Genomic DNA, 20,924 nt, shown 5'->3' with positions numbered 1-20,924 from the left:
TAGACAGCTGGAGAGCGGATCTTCATCAGAGCCCCGTGCAGGGGTCACACTGATACACATGAATACAGCACAGACAGCTGGAGAGCAGATCTTCATCAGAGCCCCATTCAGGGGTCACACTGATACATGTAAAGCATGAATACAGCACAGACAGCTGAAGAGCAGATCTTCATCAGAGCCCCATGCAGGGGTCACACTGATACACGTAAAGCATGAATACAGCACAGAGAGCTAAAGAGAGGATCTTCATCAGAGCCCCATGCAGGGGTCACACTGATACTTGTAAAGCATGAATACAGCACAGACAGCTGAAGAGCGGATCTTCATCAGAGCCCCATGCAGGGGTCACACTGATACATGTAAAGCATGAATACAGCACAGACAGCTGAAGAGCGGATCTTCATCAGAGCCCCATGCAGGGGTCACACTGATACATGTAAAGCATGAATACAGCACAGACAGCTGAAGAGCGGATCTTCATCAGAGCCCCATGCAGGGGTCACACTGATACACGTAAAGCATGAATACAGCACAGAGAGCTGAAGGGTGGATCTTCATCAGAGCCCCATGCAGGGGTCACACTGATACATGTAAAGCATGAATACAGCACAGAGAGCTGAAGGGTGGATCTTCATCAGAGACCCATGCAGAGGTCACACTGATACATGTAAAGTATGAATACAGCACAGAGAGCTGAATAGTAGATCATCAGAGTCCCAAGCAGTCTTCACACTGATACACAGAGAGCATGAATACAGCACAGATAGCTGAAGAGCAGATCTTCATCAAAGCCCTGTGCATGAATACAGCACATACATCTGGAACATAATCTTAGGGAAGGAAAATTTTAAAATTAGCATTTGACCCAAATAAGAGGTAAAAATACTTACAAAAAAAATGTAAACACAAGAAAATTAAAAATACCAGGGCAAACATTAAATTTGAGTTGGGAATAAGGCCAAAGAGGAAATGGAGCCATGAAACTGGCAAGTTCATAATGTGTGCTGGCTACTGCTGCTGCCTGAAGAGAAATAATCCGAATCAAAGGTTATTTTTATAACAAAAGGCAGTTCCTTTTGCACTAAGGGTCTGATTTCTTGTGATGGAACTCTTCTCGTGTTGTAGACCATGCTTGTGATGGAACTCCTCTTACCTTCTCTTCCTTTCAGGATTTAGTCTAACCTCTTTATCTCTCTGCTGTTTGATCTCTGGTGGGGAAGCTGCCCCCTCCATTCCCATCATTGCAATGTATGAATCAAATGGGAGATGTCATAGCCCATCAGCAGCAACTGGATTCTCACAACTCCTGCTAAAGTTTGTAACCTGAATGGCTAGGATAGCACCATTCATTTTTTGAGTCCAGTCCTGGTTTTATCTCCATTGCATGCAGGGATTTGTAGTTATGATTTCCACGTGGATCAGCAGGTCCACAAGTTTATGCATGCAGTGGAGTAAAACTAGAACAGATCAACTGGGAACCCTATGAATTGCAGATCCAGAATCTGGCTGACTAGAAAAAATGGATCTGGATTGCCTGGCTGCAGGGCTGGTTTTCTGGGAAGGCAGGGGCAGGTTAGTTGCCTGGGCTCCAGTGCCACAAGTGGTCCCTGAGGCAGAGCTTCATGGTGCCTGGCACTGGCTGGGCACAAAATCCACTCTTCCCAGGAAAGAGGATTTTCAAAACCCTGCGTAGTCTCTGATCTTCCCAGAGGTGGCTGCTTAAATCCTACCGCTGCCGACATTACAGGACGTTGCAGTTTCGCCGTCCCACCCATCTGTGTTATTTGTGACTCGTTTGCTTCTGTGGCATCCGCTCGTCTGTCAGTGGCAGCTGCTGCCAGCCTGCAAGATGTTTCAGAAGCGCCTGGACGCGGGTGATTGTTTCCTCGCCGATCACTAGCACAAGGAGGCCGAGGTGCAAGGAGCCCTGGGGTGGAGCAGCCAGGACAGGGAAGTGCCCCATAGCAGAGCCCCCGGAGCTGGGCTTAGCTACTTTCAGCCTCCCCTCACTTCACGCTGATCGCTTGGCAGAGCAGAAGATGAGCAGCGTGCATCTGCTAGCACAGGAGAAATGGCAAGCATGGGATAGAGCAAGCCTGCTATTCTGGCCTGTGCTCCTCCCTGCTCTTCTGGTGTGGGAGATTTCCCTGTCCTGTTAATGCAGGCCCCTGGCTGCTCACACCCAGGGCAGGAGATGCACACACTTTTACAAGCTACTGTAGGCTGGCGAACTAATTGGACACATTTGCATAAAATCCAATCAGTTGGTGAACCCTTTGTGTGCTAAAATGCAATTACTGTCAAAACCGTTAGCAGATTCACAGCAGATTTTAAAGAGATCTGAGTCAAAACATCAGGTGACATTTTTCATGCAAATCTTGGGGAAATCTGCAGTTTTTTTCCCCAAGGCAAAAGCAGGCTGAAAGCTGCCTATTGGGGGCTTGGTGCACGATTCTGCTCTGCAGGGAATGCCCGGAGCAGGGAGCACTGTCCACGTGTCCCTCGCATCGTCCGGTGCATCATCGGGCAGCTCTATCCAGGGCACAGCACCTGCTTCATGTTTGCCAGCCGTCCAGGATTGCATCCTGTCTGACTCTAACCTGCTTCTGTTTCTCATTGTTGACAGACCTCAGACTCAAGCCCTCGGGGATGCTACGTGAACCTCGGTCAGATAGAAGAGGAAGGGCTGGCGAGAGAGGAGGAGCAGCAGGGGCTACCGGTGGTGGAAGGCCTCAGGACTGTGAAAGCTACTTCTGAAAGTCATGGCAGAGAAATGCGGAGACGGGCTGCTGGTAAGTGAGAGGCTCTTTCATACCCAGTCTTCTGCTGCTGTTGTAAGGGTTGAATTCCTTGAGCCCTCCAAGTGGAGTCTGTGGTTTACGATTTCGTGGTAAGCGTGAAGCATCACGAGCGCAGCCAGCGGTAGCGCGGAGCCTTGTGGACCTTCATCCTGGAAATTAATACACAAGCCCTCTCTTAGTCCCTCGACAGGCTGGAAGGTTGGGCTTTGGCTGACAGTGCTGGGAGCATGGCCCATGGTGGTGGTGCCGGTCCAGAGAGCAGGTGACGCCCTGCCGTGGCTGATCAGTGGCTGCGCACTCTGCCTCTCCAGGGGAAAGAAACCGTTGCAGGGAGGCGTTTGTACAAAGGGTGAGGGGCTTTGGAAACAGCTTTCATGGCATTGAAGGTAAAGAGCTTGCAGGCCTGAATACCCAGAGAATGTCGACTTGTGCAAGAGAAAGATCTGGCCGCTTTCTATAAATAAATGTAGGTAGTCCCTGCCCCAGGTTGCAGAGGATAGTTATAAAGTGTATGATTTATTTAGGAAGCTTCCCCTTACTACTCACCATGCAAAAACGAATATTCAGCTTCCAGTGTCGATGCTGTGGGCTACTTAGAATCACCTATGTAAGCAGCATATACATGTAATAGATAAATAAATCTGAATAACAGCAACACAAGCTCCCTCCATTATCAGACGCTCTGTGAAGTAACAGAAAAAACACACTTAGGACCTATGTAGTAAACCACCTACTATAGCAAACCAGCACTGACACCCAGAACCCAAACAGCTATGACCCGATCTCAGAAAATATTACTCCAGACCCTAAAATACAAATACACCTCCTACTGGGGAAGCAGAAGAAGCTGGATCGCTGCAGATCTCAGCACAGATCCTACATGCTATTGCTACCAGAATCCCTCACTGCCAGTTCCTGCGTTCAGGTAATTGACCATCTTAACAAAATCTTGGATGTCCATGTTCAAAAGCCATTTAGACGGATAACTCAAAAGTTATCCGTCTAAATGGCAAAAAGGTATTTTCAGCACCATATCCAGCTAAATCCGGGGAGGAGCGGAGTCAGCGGGATTATTTTACACCTCCCCCTTCACTGTCTTGGTCTGTCTGTGCCAGTTTCTGTTTGCAAGATAACCTGCAGTCCGTCCCTCTTCCCCGTGTCCCTTAGATTTCAGCTGCTTTAATATATATATAGATATATATGTATATTTCTGTCCGTCCTGATCGCAGCAGAGTAAGACACAGGCTATCTGTCAATGAGTCTGGGAAGGGTGCTCTCCCTCTCTGTGCTTGCTCTCAGGGCCAGGAGCCCGTCCCAGTCTGTAATTAGTGCAGGGAAAGCTCAGGGTAGTGCAGCGGGGGAGGGGCATGGCGCGCACACTGGTCGGTATTGCTGCCTTATCGTTAGTATTGATTAACTATTGAATGCCGTCGATGTGCACAGCAAAAAGAAAGGACTTGCATCAAACCACAAGACAGGTGCCAGCTAGAGCGGTGCCAGAGAGCTCCCACTGCAAAGCCAGGCTCAGGCAGGGATGCCTACAATGAATATTCGTGAGGTGCATTTGCACCGCGTGCTCTCTTTTCTGTTGCCAACGTAGAAGTTGTCAGAAGAAAAGGAGCATTTGGCCCATTTGAACCTGTGGTGTTGGGGAGTCTTCTAGCACTGCGGATACCACAGTGCAAGAGGAGCGACCTGAGCCAAAACCTCTCTTCTGACACCGGGTCACAGGGAGCTCTGTGAGGGGTGGGCGTGGTGCTCTAATCAGCCTCCCAGCTCTCTCCTCTTCCTCTTTATCAGGGCTGAGAGGCTGCCTAGCAAGGGCGGGGGAGCTCCAGCAGCACCGTGCAGGTCCCCTGACCCCAGGGTCCACCATGAAAGGCCCCAGGAGGGGGCTGCTGAGCACTGAGTCCCCTTCCCTTCCCATCCCATCTGTAAATCACCCTGAGGCAGCTCCGGCTCGTTCATGCCCAGCTCGGAGCATTCTGGGATTCGTAGTCCAGATTCATTCAGCCCAACACTACAAATCCCACTGGAGGCAAAATCCCAAGGCTTAGTGGGGATTTCCGTGCTTAAAATAAGACGTTCCATGCATAAATTGGTGGGGAAGGGGGTTTGGAGCCACTTTAAGCTCCCGGCAGACTTTCATGAAGCGCAGAAACTTGGACACATGAAGACCAGGCGTTCTGGGGAGCTCTCTGAAGGGGGGCACGTGCAAGAGATGGACGTGCGTATCTTGTCGGTTCCCAATCCTGTCCCGGGGACCCCCCAGCCAGTCAGGGTTTCAGGATATCCACATTGAATATGCATGAGAGAAAATTTGCATGGTCGGGACAGGGTTGGGAGCCACTGACTTAGAAGGTGCGGGTGTAGACGGCAGGCCAGACCCCACCCCCCCCCCCCCCCTGACTTTACAGACCTGTTTTAATTCCCCTGAATGTGCACATGGAACTCCTCAGTCATCGAATTCACGTTAGGGGGGTTAACATTTGTTCTGTGAAGACATAAAAGTAACTGCAGCTATTGAAACGTATAAGAAAAGCAGACTGCACTGGCTGTTAGTGGCTGGATGGCTTGGAGTTACAGGAAAAAGCTGGGCCTAGGCTGACTCTGTCCCCCATCCCCCCGTCCCCCCATTATCCAAGGGACTCTGCACCCTCTCTATCTCTCTCCCACCCCCAGAGAGCAGGTAACGGTGAAGGTGATTCCTGAGAAGCTTCACCTCCACCCCAAAAAGCCTGAGGAGGGTCTCCCTACCCCTGCATGCCCTCACCCCACTGAGGATCCCTGACCCAACCCTCTCTCTCTCTCTCTCCCTCTCTGTTAACCCCTGGTGACTGTGCACATAGAGAATGACCAGTGGGGTCTCCCACGCTGGGTAATGTGCTGGGAGAGGTGACGTAACGCACGCTGTATTGCATTTCTGTATGCCACAACCAGGACAAGATGATGTCTCATGCCACACCTCAGTACGGAGGACACAACTGGCCAGTCAGGGTTTCAGGATTATATACAATGAATATGCATGAGCTAGATTTGCATGCTCTGCCTTCATTGCATAGAAATGTATCTTATGCATATTGATCGTGGATATCCTGACTGGCTAGGTTGAGAACCCCTGACATTGCTGGTGGCAGCGATTGACCACTGCCTGCCACTCATCACATGCAGTGCAAGGCTCAGTTGCTGTTCCCCCCTGTACAAGAGCACACTGTATGCAGAATAAGAGGCTGGAGGGGTGTGTCTGGCAACTAATCTCGCTGGCTGACCGCCAACCTAGGCTTCTAACAAAGCAGCAGCTTCTGCTGCCTCCTTGGTAGTCACTGAACCGAATGGGAATATTGTAGAGGATCTGGAGAGTGGCGCATCGGCGGAAACGCAGAAACAGAGACTGTCGGCACGCACAGGAGTTTGTTTGTGCTCTTGTTTAGTTGTATTGTTGGTTTTAAAAATATTATTACTGTACAGGGCTTAGTTTGGTCAGGTAAGCGGTTTTTAGATGGTTTTAGATAAATCAATAAATACAAGTCCCGTTTCGTTTCTGATGCAATCCCAGAGACCTCCAGCTGATCTCTGGCTTTCTGCTTGCTTCACCACAGTTAGGATCCTTTGCGCTCGGTTCAGGCCTTCTTGATTTCTTTTCCTGTTTCTTCTCCACCGTCTCCCGTGACCTCTTCCATGCACCCACTACCCTTTCCGTGAAGAAATATTTCCTGATCCCGTATTGTCTGACAGACCCAGGAGTCTATTTTACTTCAGTATTCCTTTGCAGATGCTGTAATTTCCTGCGATATTAGGAATGTCTGTCTGAAGGGACCTCGTGGTTTTTGGTTGTAGTGATCTCTGGGGCAGGGATAGAACGGATATTGGGTGCTACCAATTTCTCTAGGAAAGGCAGGACCTCAAGTCCACGTATGCCACAGAGAGAAACCAGATCTGGGTCCGGTGGTCTGGAGTAGTATTCTCCCATAATGGACTCTTCCAAAAAATAAACAGGGCTGCACGCTGACATAAGAACTGCTGTCCTGGGCCAGCCCGAGGGTCCATCAAGCCCAGCATCCTGTTTCCAACAGTGGCCAATCAAGTACCGAAATAGAAGAGAGATCCCATCCCTGAGTTCTGGGAACACCACCCCAAAAGCTCAGCATTTTAGCCAGATTTATTTTTTATTTAACTGCAGGCCTGCATGTTTTGATATTTCTTATTTTGGTTTTATGTTATGCTTCCATGGTTAGTCATCTTTTTGTTCTACATTTAGGTTACTAATCCATGTGTTGCATCTTTATGGGGATTTAAAAATAGGTTACGCTAATTCCAGCCTTCCCAGACCAGAGCTCTCTTCCCTTGGCAATGCTCTGAGCGATGCCCCTGCCCTCTTAGAGTCATAGGGGTTGCCAGCCTGTGCCAGTCCTGCTGTCACTTGCATCGTTTGTAAAGAATTAATGCAAAGTCTTCCAGCCGATGAGACCGGAGCATGATGAGGTCAGTCTGACCTTCACGACCTGCAGCCTTCTGGGAACCCCCACATGTGGAAGTCCTTGTGCATATATCAGAACTCTTATAAGGAGAGGGATCTATTCCCCCGTCTGCCGGCTTCGTGCTGCCCTGGTTGCATGCATAGGTTTCCCAGACCCAGTGCCGTCTGCTTCTACCTTGCTTGGTCCATCTCACAGTCCTTGGGTTCCTGTCTGAGGTCTGGGTTTGGACGCTGCTTGCAAGTTTCTGTAATTGGTTTGGGTCATGCCTTCTACACAATGCGGTACTTAAAGTGGGCTACAGAAAGTTTGCCCTCCGGCTCTCTACAAGAAGCAGACTTGTCCTGCGAGGGTGGTCCTCTTGCCAAACCCGCGATGGCGCCTGAGGTCTCAGGCTGGTCTTGAAGACAGAGCTTCCATCCTCATGTATTCTGCTGCCCGTCACCGGGCTGAGGGCTACTCCTTAAGGTGGCACTGCCAGCTGGATAGTCCACTGCTCCAGCCCCGGGGCTCTCCATCTCCGTGCATTCACGTCCGTATGATCCTGCTCCGACGGTGCTGCCATCCCGACTCCGTGTCCTCTTTCTGGTTTCTTCACCTTCCCGGTTGAGCGAGGCCGGCAGCAACGCTTTCTCCAAAGCTGACGGCCTTGGTGCCCTCTTCAGCCAGCAGGCCCCACCGTCTCCACCAGCCCAGTGCGGCTCAGGAGCCGTAGGGTGGGTATCGCTTGTCATCTGGTGGGGACCCTGCAGACGGGAAGGCCGAGGGGCTGGGTGCAGGAGAGCCACCTAGGGAAAAGGGGATGAAGCAGCTCCAGAGGAAAGAGAAGGTGAAAGGAATCTTGCCAGGTTCTTGTGGCCTGGATTGGCCTCTGTTGGAGACAGGATGCTGGGCTTGAAGGACCCTTGGTCTGACCCAGCGTGGCAGGTTCTTATGTTCTTATGAAGTGGTAAAAGAGACCACGCGCATTTCTTTCAGGGCTGAGAACTTCCAGATTTGTTTCCCCAGAGCTCCCAGCAGAGCCTGAGCCCGGCTCTTCTCAGCGAGGGCGGCCGGCCTGCTGCGTTCCCTCTTTTGATGCTCAGCTCGCCCACCCCCGCTGCTCTGCCTGTCACAAATATTTATCCAGCAGAAGTTCTGAGGTTTTAGAGCCCCGCACTGTTTGAGCGCTGCTCGACGGGAGCTTTTGAAGCGCATTCACCGGACAGCGTGCGGCCGCTTGCCCGTGCAGGCAGGTGGGATCCAAACACAGGGCTTTCACTCTTGGGTTTTCCTCGCATTTTCTTTCTAGGCCCGAGGTTAGCTACTCCTGCCCAGTGCTGGGCCACCGGTTCTGCTATCCTAAAGCTGCTTTTGGATCTGTGGTGAGGGTTGTGGACCGAGGTTAACGACTGAGGCACAGTGAGGTGGAAGCCAGTCTGGATCCAAGATGTCATCTCCTGCTCAGGACACCAGAAATGCACACAGCAAATACTAAGCTGCTGGTTTGTCTGTCTTTCTTTCTTTCTTTTTTCTTTTGTAAATATTTTATTTTCGGGGGGTGGCAGTTTCCTCCTGCTTCTTTGGATTTTTATCACAGTCAGAACCAGCACTGGGATCTGGCAGTAGGAGCCTTCGTTTGCATCTAGCCGGGGATCTTTGTATCGTCTCCCGATTTCACAGTCACGTTCCTCAGCTGAGGGTCACGCACCAGGGCTCTTCCTGGGTTCTGAATCCACCCATATCAGCAGCAACCCCTGCCCCGGACAGCCTGAGGAACGTTCAAACCCAGATGTGCTGCAGTGGAGCCACCAAGCTCAGCACAAGTCTGAAACCCTGGGAACAGCCGTGCTTGGAGTAGTGCTACAAACGACCTCACGTGGAATGGGAGTGGATTGGTTCGTGCAGGCTGTGTGATGTCATGGAAGACATTATGGCCGACATGGACCAATCAGATTTAGCGAGCGCAAGGTAACTCGTTTGCTCGCATGGCTGCCCCTCTGAGGTGCGGGGGATCACAGGGAAGCCACCCTAATAAAAGGAAAGAGTGGCTTAACGGTGCTATTTTTAAACATCACAGGGTGCACACTGCTGCTTGCTGTGTGTACCCTTGAAATACTGCACGGTACACAGAGGGGGCACAACCAGGCTCACAGGTAAGCAGACAATCTCTAAGCAGTGAGTGTGCACAAAATTCACACAAAATCCTGAGCCAAAGACAGGGCTTACAGAGTGTCCTGCATATAAGGTGGCACCGGGTGGAGCAGAAATTGCAACCTGCCCTCCCAGCAATAGGAGGGCACTGGAGTACTTGGCTGGGGAGGAGGTAGTTGTGTGTGGACGTTGCTTGGGTGAAAGGTTGCCCTAAGCATGCACTTTTGGCAAGGTAGGGAGAGGCAGGAAGAAGCATGGATGGTGGGGAGAAGGGGCAGGTAGAATGGTGGAAGAGTAGCCTAGTGGTTAGGGCAGCGGGTACCAACCCACTGCTACTCCTTGTGAGCTTGGGCAAGTCACTTCGCCCTCGGTTGCCTCAGGTCAAACCTAGGGGGGGGGGGGTCATGCAGTAAGCTGCAATCAGCTCCCTGACAAAATATCGCAGCGGGCTCACCATGCAAGTTGTTATCATGGGAGAAGCGTGCAACAAAAAGTTGTGCGGCGAAATGGCCTGCAGTCATGATGACGGCCACCGCGTCAAAGGTCCCAGTGCCAAAAATGCCCACACCCCCATATGTAGAAATGACCCTGGGGTCGTGGAAGCCAAAAATCAGGCTAACCACTGTCTGAGCTCCCCCCTTCCTGAGACGCTGTGTGGGTCCACGTGCAGGGCAGCAGCCTCTGGCTGAAGACCATCCAGAACACTTTTTACCCCGACATCAGCTCAGTCAGAATAAGGGCTGGGATCTGGTACCATGAGCCTGGCGACTTCTGCCCCCGTCTTATATCCCCTTCAACTTACTTCAGTCCGGTCCTCAGTCAGAAGCCATACTGCTGGGCTCCTTCTGGGACCCTGAAATCATGCCCCCCCCTACTCCAGCCACTAGGTGTCGCCATTGCCAAACAGCTATGATTCCCTCCTCTGCAGCATCCCCCACCACCGGCCAACCCCAGGAGCGGAAGACCAGAGCCGGGAACTGAACCCAGGTCCCTCTGCATGCTGGTGGGCTGGCTCAGGCTCCTGTCTTGTGCCTGCAGCAAAAGGCAGTGTGAAATATGAAGGCGGTTTCGAATTGCTCTCTCTCGCTTCATTCCTCGTGCTGCTTGGCTCCTGGACTCTCCACCAGCCAACCTCAAGAATACCCAGTGCCCTGGACAGCTGCAAAGTATCTCCAGCACGGAGCTCTGTCCCCAGCTTGATATCCCATGGGAAGGCTGCTGGAGAGCAATGGAGTTTAATGTGAGCAGACGTCCCTGTTACCTCCTGGCAGTTCAGTCCAGCGTGTGCATCGCATCCTTCAGTTGTTTGATCTGAGTGTCCGTGAATCCTTCATGGGAGTGTGGGGAGGGTCTCTTCCCAGGCCCTAAGCATTGTTTAAAACTCGCACACACACACCTTACACTCTCTCCTGGTGAATACGGAAGCAATATTCACGCTGGACTCGAGGAGCGGTGTCCAACGTACCCTCGCCTGCGGGGGAAACACTGGCGGCGCCACAGTGACTCTTCTTTGGCCACTGGATCGTTCTTTTGCTGGCGGGGAGTGGGGACCCTGCCAGCACGTCGCTGCTCCTCGCCGCCAGCACTGCAGGTTTTCCTGCCCCCCAAGTTTGCCTGATTGAAGGCTGCGGCGGCTGTGGCAGGAAGGTTTCAGGGGGGCAGTTTTGCCGTCTCAAAATCTTGCCCCCTGGAGCAACCGCCTCACCCTGCCTCATTGTAGAACCGCCCCTGGGCACGAGGTCCACGTTATCTCAACTTTATCTTTCAGGAAAGACGAACTCCTCACAAGTAGCAGGGACAGAGCATGTGCTGATAGACGGAGAAGCCTTTTCATCGAGTAGTCAAGCACAGGAAGTTAGGGTCTGCTTTTTTCCAAAGCGTCTTCGGAGGGGTTCTGAAGGGATATCCTCACTTTACAAGGGGACGCTCCTTTAAGCTAACAGAGAGCAGATAAAACCAATCGGAGAAGTACTTTTTCACTCAACGCACGATGGAGCCGTGGAATTCATTGCCAGAGGATGTGATCCAGGCAACCAGCATAGCTGGGTTTAAAAAGGGCTTGGATGTGTTCATGGAAGAAAAGCCCATTAGTAGTTATTAATCAGGTGACCTAGGGAGTGAGCTGCAAACCCTCGAATGTACTTTTAGGGACGGCCACTGTTGGAGCCAGGATGTTGGGCTCAGTGGGCTTTTGGGCACTTCTTATGTTCTCACATTGGATTAAGAATTACTCGATCCTCTCACTCGTGAACATTTTATTGTATGTTTGTGTTCAGGATCTCTGGGGATTTTTACCAGCCCGGCGTTAAACGAAACAATGATGTTTCTAATGCCTTACAAGAGGCAGCTTAAAGAGGGCTTAGAATGCCACTTCTCATCCTGTGTGATCAAGGGAGGAAGTGGGCACCTTTCCAGAAGAGAGGCGCGTACAATGCCAGCTCCAAGCAACAGGACAGCTTCACTGGCCCTGCTATCCAAATACCGCATGCAGCCAAAAAACGTGAGGTCAGTGCAATAGCCCTGCCATGGATGGGTGTGTCCCAGATGTGCGTCTCTGGCATGTGCCCCTTCAGGATAAGAAAGACCTTGTATCCGGCGCCATCTATCAGCAGCTGAGCAGCCTGAAGAGCAGTCACGTAGCCGCGTGGTGGCTGAAAGCTCTCCTCGGGGACTCGGGACAGCCAACTGTACCGGCAAAACACAGCTCCGCCGCACCAACTTTACATTCTCCTCATTGGCTTCCTATCTGTTCGAGGATCCATTTTAAAATAGCAAGGTTCAATCAAATCTCTCCTACGTCCTGATTATTTAAAACAACGTGAATCCCGTTCTTATCGAGCAAGAAGCTTGCAGTCTTCCGGGGCCCTGGTACTGGGAGTCCGACACCAGGCCGAAAGCCTTTTCACCATCAGGACTCTGTACCTAGGGACTGGAGTTACCTTCCATCACCAAGTGCCTGACGTTTGGGGAGCTGGGCAGCGTTGTCTTGCTTGCCATTGTTTTTGGTTAATCAAGATAAAACCTGGCTCTTCACTGCTGCTTTTGACTGAGTTTCTGTGGCTTCTGTGCTTCTGATAGGTTCTGACAGATTTTATGTTTGCATTGCGCTGAACGCGTTGTGGGTCGTTAATGAGTTATTTTATACGATTGATTGACGTTCATGCTGTATGTAGGTTATGTTTCTCACCTAGAACCTGTGTTGGGGGGTGGTTTATAAATGTGAGAAAGCAACAAATAAACTTTGCTGTTCCTTTGCAGACTTGAGATATATCTGAGCACTGGGCAAGTGAGCAGTCATTAGAGTTTGCCTGAGCTATTCTGTGTAGTCACATCCTGGGTTAGGATGAAAGATCGGGTGGTGGATGTGGTGCGTCAGTGAAAACGAGTCCCAGAGGGAGACAGAGTGAGGGAGAGGAGAGACGAGACCAGGCTAAAGCTTTTGCCAGGGCTGGGTCTAGGAGAAAGATTTTCAGCCATGGTTAGAGCAGGGCTGAATTTCCCATTAGACACAGTGGGGCCCATATTCAGCGGCATTGAGCCAGATAACTTGTGATTTATCCTGCTAAATGCCGATTTTAGAATATTTCTGCTACTTATCCAGCTACAGTTTACATGGAAAATTCATTATCTGGTAACAGCCAGATAACTTATCCAGCTAACTCTGGTCATGCCATACAGTAGTCAAGTTAGCTGGATACAATTATGTGGATAATGTTTATGATATTTGGTATATTCAGTGGTGTGGCCGCATCACTGAATATCCCAGCAGAATTAGCCGGATAAGTTTAAACTTGCAAGCCAGCAGCTGGCTGAATATTACCCCCGGGCCGGTAGGCCTGTATCTAGTGCTCCGGGGGCGGCCTGCTCATGCTGAGTGAGAGGCCCTTGCTGTTCAGCTGACTGCATCGCAGAGAGGACTGTCGGCTGTCGGGCTGGAGGCTTCCCTGCTCTCTGCTTCTACAGCAGGGGAGAAGAAAAAAAAAAAAAACCAACAAGAGCTGTACAACATAGTCTAGGTAAAACAAATAAGCATGGGTGTAGCTTGCTTATCGCGGCGGTTACTGCCCCTACTACCCCTAACTAATCAAGCTAGATATTTCACTTGCATGCAGCTCCATCACTGCTCTCTACATTAATGGTGGGGGTGGAAGGGGAATAGAACAAGGAGCTAAGAGTAACAGATAAGAATGAGAGAAAAAATGTGTGAGGCTTGCTGGGCAGACTGGATGGGCCATTCGGTCTTCTTCTGCCGTCATTTCTATGTTTCTATGTTTCTATATTGTGGAGGAGACCCAGCCTTGCATTTTAATCTCCCCCCATATCTTTGGATCAGATCTTTGTAAGGGACGACGTCCCCTCCCTCCAGCCCAGGGGCACAGGAGATATAAATCCAGTTCTGGGTCACTGTACTAGTGATGTGGATGGGCAAACTAGACAGGGCCTATGCTCTTTTCCTGCCCTCCTGTTTCCCTGTATCCATGGTGCCACCTAGTGGCTGAAAGTAGCAATTTAGGGATTGCTTGCTTGTAAGCCAGATCCTGCCTTAGGCAAATCTGTCCATGTGTGCGGGTGTATGTCTGCCTGTCTGTGTGCTTGATGCATGGGCGTGCACGTCTGTATGTGGCAGTGATCTGCCTCACCATTCCCAGCTGACCTCTGACCCCCTGAATGCCTCAGGCCAGCTCTAGTACGGATTTTGAGGACAGTTTTCCAAACAATGTACCCAGACAGATTGACCTGTCAGAAAATTGCCTCCTCAGACCGACTAAAGTTCACGGCGCGTCCCCGTGGTTTAGTATTATTTGAAAGGATAAATAACCGTCCTTTAGTTAACCTGTTCCACCCCCATCTTCTCTTGTGTCCCCTCTCGGCCGTCTCTTTTCCAAGCCTCTCATCATAGGAGAGATGCTCCTCCCCTTCATCATTTTTCTTGCCCTCCTCTGTACCTTTTCTAGTTCCTCACGCAACAAACCAGTTAGCAATGTGTCCAAGGAGGGTCCTAAGGAACCCAAAGCCCTTTACTCAATGGCATGTGAAAAATATATTTACCAACGAAGGAGCAGAGGCCTCTAAAGGCAAACCCGGGAGAGCCTTCACCCGGGCTCACATGGGCTTTAAGTTTGTGTGTGAGGTCAAGACCGTCAAGGCCAAAATTAGCCAGGGAATGGTCGCAGCATTACGGAGCCGTTCGCTTCTAGGCCGCCAGCAGAAATCCCAGCTCTGGCGCCCTGCGTGCAACGAGCTGGCGATCTGCGTTCACATCACGGCTCCTGCCATGCAATCTCTGAATTCTGCTGCGCAGCTCCTCGCGGCCTTCCTGACAGTGATTTAACCTCTCTTCAGAGGGGGAAGGTGTCCGTCTTCGATAACGCTGTACTGAGATCACAGAGGGTATAACTTACAAAGCCATTTGTGTGGCTAGAAAGCTATTTCCCCCACTCCAGTCCAGCTAAAAGTATGTGCAGGGTTACATGGCGTGCAGCCTTCTCGCTGCTCTGGGAGGAGGGCTTGGGCAGGATCAGAAGATAACGGGTGCAGATTGTACACTCAAATCTACTCGCATCCTTTGCCATAAAAACTTCTCTCACACATGGGCCCATACAGTAAAAAAACGCGGGAGAGCGGGCAGGGGCCCGCTCTCCTGTGCACGCGTTACAGTAAAAAAATGTATTTAAATTAGGATCGGCGGTAAAAAGAAGCGCTAGGGACATGCTAGTGTCCCTAGCGCCTCTTTTTGGACAGGAGCGGCAGCTGTCAGCGGGTTTGACAGCCGATACTCAATTTTGCCGGCGTTGGTTCTCGAGCCCGATGACAGCCACGGGCTCGGAAAACGGACACCGGCAAAATTGAGCGTCCGGTTTTCGGCCCAACAGCCGCCAGCCCATTTTAAATTTTTTCTTCTTTTTTTTTTTACTTTTTTTACCCTTCGGGACCTCCGACTTAATATCGCCATGATATTAAGTCGGAGGCTGCACAGAAAAGTAGTTTTTACTGCTTTTCTGTGCAGTTTCCCGGTGCCGGCAGAAACTTGCGCCTACCTTTGGGTCGGCGCTAATTTCTTAAAGTAAAATGTGCGGCTTGGCTGCACATTTTACTTTCTGTATCGCGCGGGCATACCTAATAGGGCCATCAACATGCATTTTGAGGGCCCTATTAGGTATGCCTGACATTTATTTATTTATTTATTTCGGATTTTTATATACCGGCATTCGAGACAGCAGTCACATCGTGCTGGTTCACATAAAACGGGAGTGCATAATAAACATAAACTAGAACATTGGTGCGGAAAAGGCAGTTACATGTAACAGGGTGGCTAGAACTTGGTGAAGAAGGAAGAGAAAGGACAGTTATTAATTAATAATGGCTAACGATAGTAGAGATAGTTAACAATAGTGTAAATGACAATGGAGGTTGAGGTTGGGGTGACATATAGCAGGGGTGACATACAGCAGGAGCAAAGGTTCATGCTTCCAAAGGCTTAAAATCTGGAGATTAAAAACTCCCCGTGAATCTTAGGTGCTCCCAGATATTTAAAATGCATGAAATTAAACTGGATGCCCCATGGAAAAAGAACCAATGTTGGCTCATCCCACCACTTTGAGCTGAATAGGGGATGAAGTGATGTTTTCGAGTTTTAGCTGGTAAAATCTGTGAATGCAGAAGCTATGAGTCACCACTTGAAAGTTGTTTAATCCAGAAAGTATCCCTTCTCTACAGGGATAGTAAACTAGGCCATCGCCTAGCACCAGTAGTTAAGTTGGGGGAGGGGGGATGAATGATCAAAGGTTCACCTTGCACCGGCCCAGCTTCTATTAAAGAATGAACCTAAAGCCAGATAGGCAGTCTCACCTAGAGGGATGTATGTATTGCACACGCTCCTCGTGCTGTATGTCAGGTTCTCCTCAGTGCTGAGCGGGGGGATCGATATATGTATTGCCATGCTCCTCGTGCTGTGTCAGGTTCTCCTCAGTGCTGAGCGGCCAGATCGATGTATGTATTGCACACGCGCCTCCTGCTGTATGTCAGGTTCTCCGCATTGCTGAGCGGCCGGATCGATGTATGTATTGCACGCGCGCCTCCTGCTGTATGTCAGGTTCTCTGCAGTGCTGAGCGGGCGGATCAATGTATGTATTGCACGCGCGCCTCCTGCTGTATGTCAGGTTCTCTGCAGTGCTGAGCGGGCGGATCAATGTATGTATTGCACGCGCGCTTCCTGCTGTATGTCAGGTTCTCCTCAGTGCTGAGCGGGCACATCGATGTATGTATTGCACACGTGCCTCCTGCTGTATGTCAGGTTCTCCTCAGTGCTGAGCGGCCGGATCGATGTATGTATTGCACACGCGCCTCCTGCTGTATGTCAGGTTCTCCTCAGTGCTGAGCGGCCGGATCGATGTATGTATTGCATGCCCGCCTCCTGCTGTATGTCAGGTTCTCCTCAGTGCTGAGCGGGGGATCGATGTATGTATTGCACGCCCGCCTCCTGCTGTATGTCAGGTTCTCCTCAGTGCTGAGCGGCCGGATCGATGTATGTATTGCATGCCCGCCTCCTGCTGTATGTCAGGTTCTCCTCAGTGCTGAGCGGGGGATCGATGTATGTATTGCACGCCCGCCTCCTGCTGTATGTCAGGTTCTCCTCAGTGCTGAGCGGCCGGATCGATGTATGTATTGCATGCCCGCCTCCTGCTGTATGTCAGGTTCTCCTCAGTGCTGAGCGGGGGATCGATGTATGTATTGCACACGCGCCTCCTGCTGTATGTCAGGTTCTCCTCAGTGCTGAGCGGCCGGATCGATGTATGTATTGCATGCCCGCCTCCTGCTGTATGTCAGGTTCTCCTCAGTGCTGAACGGGCACATCGATGTATGTATTGCACACGTGCCTCCTGCTGTATGTCAGGTTCTCCTCAGTGCTGAGCGGCCGGATCGATGTATGTATTGCACACGCGCCTCCTGCTGTATGTCAGGTTCTCCTCAGTGCTGAGCGGGGGGATCGATGTATGTATTGCACACGCGCTTCCTGCTGTATGTCAGGTTCTCCTCAGTGCTGAGCGGGGGATCGATGTATGTATTGCACACGCGCTTCCTGCTGTATGTCAGGTTCTCCTCAGTGCTGAGCAGGGGATCGATGTATGTATTGCATGCCCGCCTCCTGCTGTATGTCAGGTTCTCCGCATTGCTGAGCGGGGGGGATCGATGTATGTATTGCACATGCTCCTCGTGCTGTATGTCAGGTTCTCCTCCGTGCTGAGCGGCCGGATCGATGTATGTATTGCACACGCTCCTCGTGCTGTATGTCAGGTTCTCCTCAGTGCTGAGCGGGCGGATCGATGTATGTATTGCACATGCTCCTCCTGCTGTATATCAGGTTCTCCTCAGTGCTGAGCAGGGGATCGATGTATGTATTGCACACGCTCCTCGTGCTGTATGTCAGGTTCTCCTCAGTGCTGAGCGGGCGGATCGATGTATGTATTGCACACGCGCCTCCTGCTGTATGTCAGGTTCTCCGCAGTGCTGAGCGGGCGGATCGATGTATGTATTGCACACGCGCTTCCTGCTGTATGTCAGGTTCTCCTCAGAGCTGAGCGGGCGGATCGATGTATGTATTGCACACGTGCTTCCTGCTGTATGTCAGGTTCTCTGCAGGGCTGAGCGGGGGGATCGATGTATGTATTGCACACACGCCTCCTGCTGTATGTCAGGTTCTCCTCAGAGCTGAGCGGGTGGATCGATGTATGTATTGCACACGCGCCTCCTGCTGTATGTCAGGTTCTCCTCAGTGCTGAGCGGGCGGATCGATGTATGTATTGCACACGCTCCTCGTGCTGTATGTCAGGTTCTCCGCAGTGCTGAGCGGGGGATCGATGTATGTATTGCACACGCGCCTCCTGCTGTATGTCAGGTTCTCCACAGTGCTGAGCGGACGGATCGATGTATGTATTGCACATGCTCCTCGTGCTGTATGTCAGGTTCTCCTCAGTGCTGAGCGGGGGATCGATGTATGTATTGCACACGCTCCTCGTGCTGTATGTCAGGTTCTCTGCAGGGCTGAGCGGGGGGATCGATGTATGTATTGCACACGCTCCTCGTGCTGTATGTCAGGTTCTCTGCAGGGCTGAGCGGGGGGATCGATGTATGTATTGCACACATGCCTCCTGCTGTATGTCAGGTTGGATCTTCTGCAGATAGCCCCATCCATTCCTTTCCCTTTTCACCCCCCTTCATTAGGTTCTGCTGCCTCATTAATGCTGGATTTGTTTTACTGGACGCTTCCTCCTGCGAGGAGCATTTGCATCACATGGGTGAGAACAGCTGGGGCCCTCCAAGCCAAATTGTGCAAAGATCAAAGCTCAAAATGAAATAAAAAAAACAAAACAAAGAAAGAAAACTCTGCATGAAGGCAAAGCGCAGATGGGCGAGGACTTGGGGGAAGAATGAAGGACTTCCAGGGGTCAAGAGAGATTTTGGGGTTAAGGGGATGTGGACTGAAGAACTGCCCTGACCCTTACTTGAGGAGAGCTTTGTGTTTCTGCGTGTGTATGCGGGCTCTGAGGCATTAACACAGTAATCTGTAGAGGGAGTCCCCACTGAGAGACAGAGCGCACAGATACAGAAAAAATACCGACTCTAAGGGACAGAGGCCGGGCAAAGAAGCAGCAGAGGGGTCAGAGCCGTTCTCTCCTTTCACTCTTTCCTTACCTCCGTTCTTTCATCATCTCTAACTTATGTCTCACTCCTCCTTCTCATATCTTATTGTTACTGTTGGTCTTATGTATACTTTTCCTCTACATTTCGTATCCACTACTGGACACCTTCACTACTCTAAACCCACACCTTCACTGCACTAATCCTACACTTTCACTGCACTAATCCCACATCTTCACTACACTAATCCCCCACTTTCACTGCACTAATCCCACACCTTCACTGCACTAATCCCCCACTTTCACTGCACTAATTCCACACCTTCACTGCACTAATCCCACACCTTCACTACACTAATCCCCACACCTTCACTACACTAATCCCCACACCTTCACTGCACTAATCCCACACCTTCACTGCACTAATCCTACACCTTCACTGACCTAATCCCACACCTTCACTGCACTAATCCTACACATTCACTGCACTAATCCCACACCTTCACTGCACTAATCCTACACATTCACTACACTAATCCCACACCTTCACTACACTAATCCTACACTTTCACTACATTAATCCCTCAGCTTCACCACACTAATCCTACACTTTCACCACACTAATCCCATGCCTTCATTACTCTGATCCTACACTTTCATCACACTAATCCCATATCACTACCTAATCCTACACTTTCACCACACTAATCCCACACCTTCACTTCACTAATCCTATACATTCACTACACTAATCCCACATCTTCACCACACTAATCCTACATTTTCACAACATTTTCACCACACTAATCCTACGCTTTCACCACACTAATCCCACATCTTCACCCCACTGATCCTACACTTTCTTCACACTAATCCCATACCCTCATTACACTAATCCTACATTTTCACCACACTAATCCCACATCTTCACCACACTAATCCTACACTTTCACTACACTAATCCCACATCTTCACCCACTGACCTACATTTCCTAACACTAATCCCAGCCCTCAGTCATAATCCACATTTTCACCAAACTAATCCCACATCTTCACCACACAATCCTACACTTTCTTCACAGAATCCCCAACCCTATTACACCTAATCCGACCTTTCACCAAACGATCCACGCACAGCACTGACACGTGAATCCTACAAGTTCAACTACACGAACCCACATCTCACCCACTGATCCTCACTTTCTCACATAATCCCATACCTCATTACACTTATCCTACATTTTCCCACACTAATCCCACACTTCACCACTACTCCACACTTCACTCCACTAATCCCACATCTTCACTACACTAATCCTACACTTTCACTACACTAATCCCACATCTTCACCCACTGATCCTACACTTTCTTCATACTAATCCCATACCCTCATTACACTAATCCTACATTTTCACCACACTAATCCCACATCTTCACCACACTAATCCTACACTTTCACTACACTAATCCCACATCTTCACTACACTAATCCTACACTTTCACTACACTAATCCCACATCTTCACCCACTGATCCTACACTTTCTTCACACTAATCCCATACCCTCATTACACTAATCCTACATTTTCACCACACTAATCCCACATCTTCACCACACTAATCCTACACTTTCACTCCACTAATCCCACATCTTCACCACACTAATCCTACACTTTCACTACACTAATCCCACATCTTCACCACACTGATCCTACACTTTCTTCACACTAATCCCATACCCTCATTACACTAATCCTACATTTTCACCACACTAATCCCTCACATTCACTACACTAATCCTACACTTTCACTACACTAATCCCACATCTTCACCACACTGATCCTACACTTTATTCACACTAATCCCATACCCTCAT

General features: G+C 50.3%; 1 protein-coding gene across 4 annotated transcripts in view; it reads left to right on the top strand.

The window, feature by feature from the left end:
• The window catches only part of SLC6A9 (solute carrier family 6 member 9), a 148,217-nt gene that overhangs the window by 18,273 nt on the left and 109,020 nt on the right, over positions 1-20,924 (top strand). For all 4 annotated transcript variants that reach the window (XM_029617918.1, XM_029617915.1, XM_029617914.1 and 1 more), the window contains exon 2: positions 2,627-2,792. In XM_029617918.1, coding sequence (XP_029473778.1) covers positions 2,774-2,792 — 19 coding nt within the window. In that variant the 5' untranslated portion in view covers positions 2,627-2,773. The remainder of the gene's footprint in view (positions 1-2,626; positions 2,793-20,924) is intronic.

Source organism: Rhinatrema bivittatum, chromosome 10, assembly GCF_901001135.1.
Source record: "Rhinatrema bivittatum chromosome 10, aRhiBiv1.1, whole genome shotgun sequence".
Classification (NCBI taxonomy): domain Eukaryota; kingdom Metazoa; phylum Chordata; class Amphibia; order Gymnophiona; family Rhinatrematidae; genus Rhinatrema; species Rhinatrema bivittatum.
The sequence above is the reverse complement of the archived record's forward strand: the minus strand, read 5'-3'. Positions and strand labels throughout refer to the sequence as shown.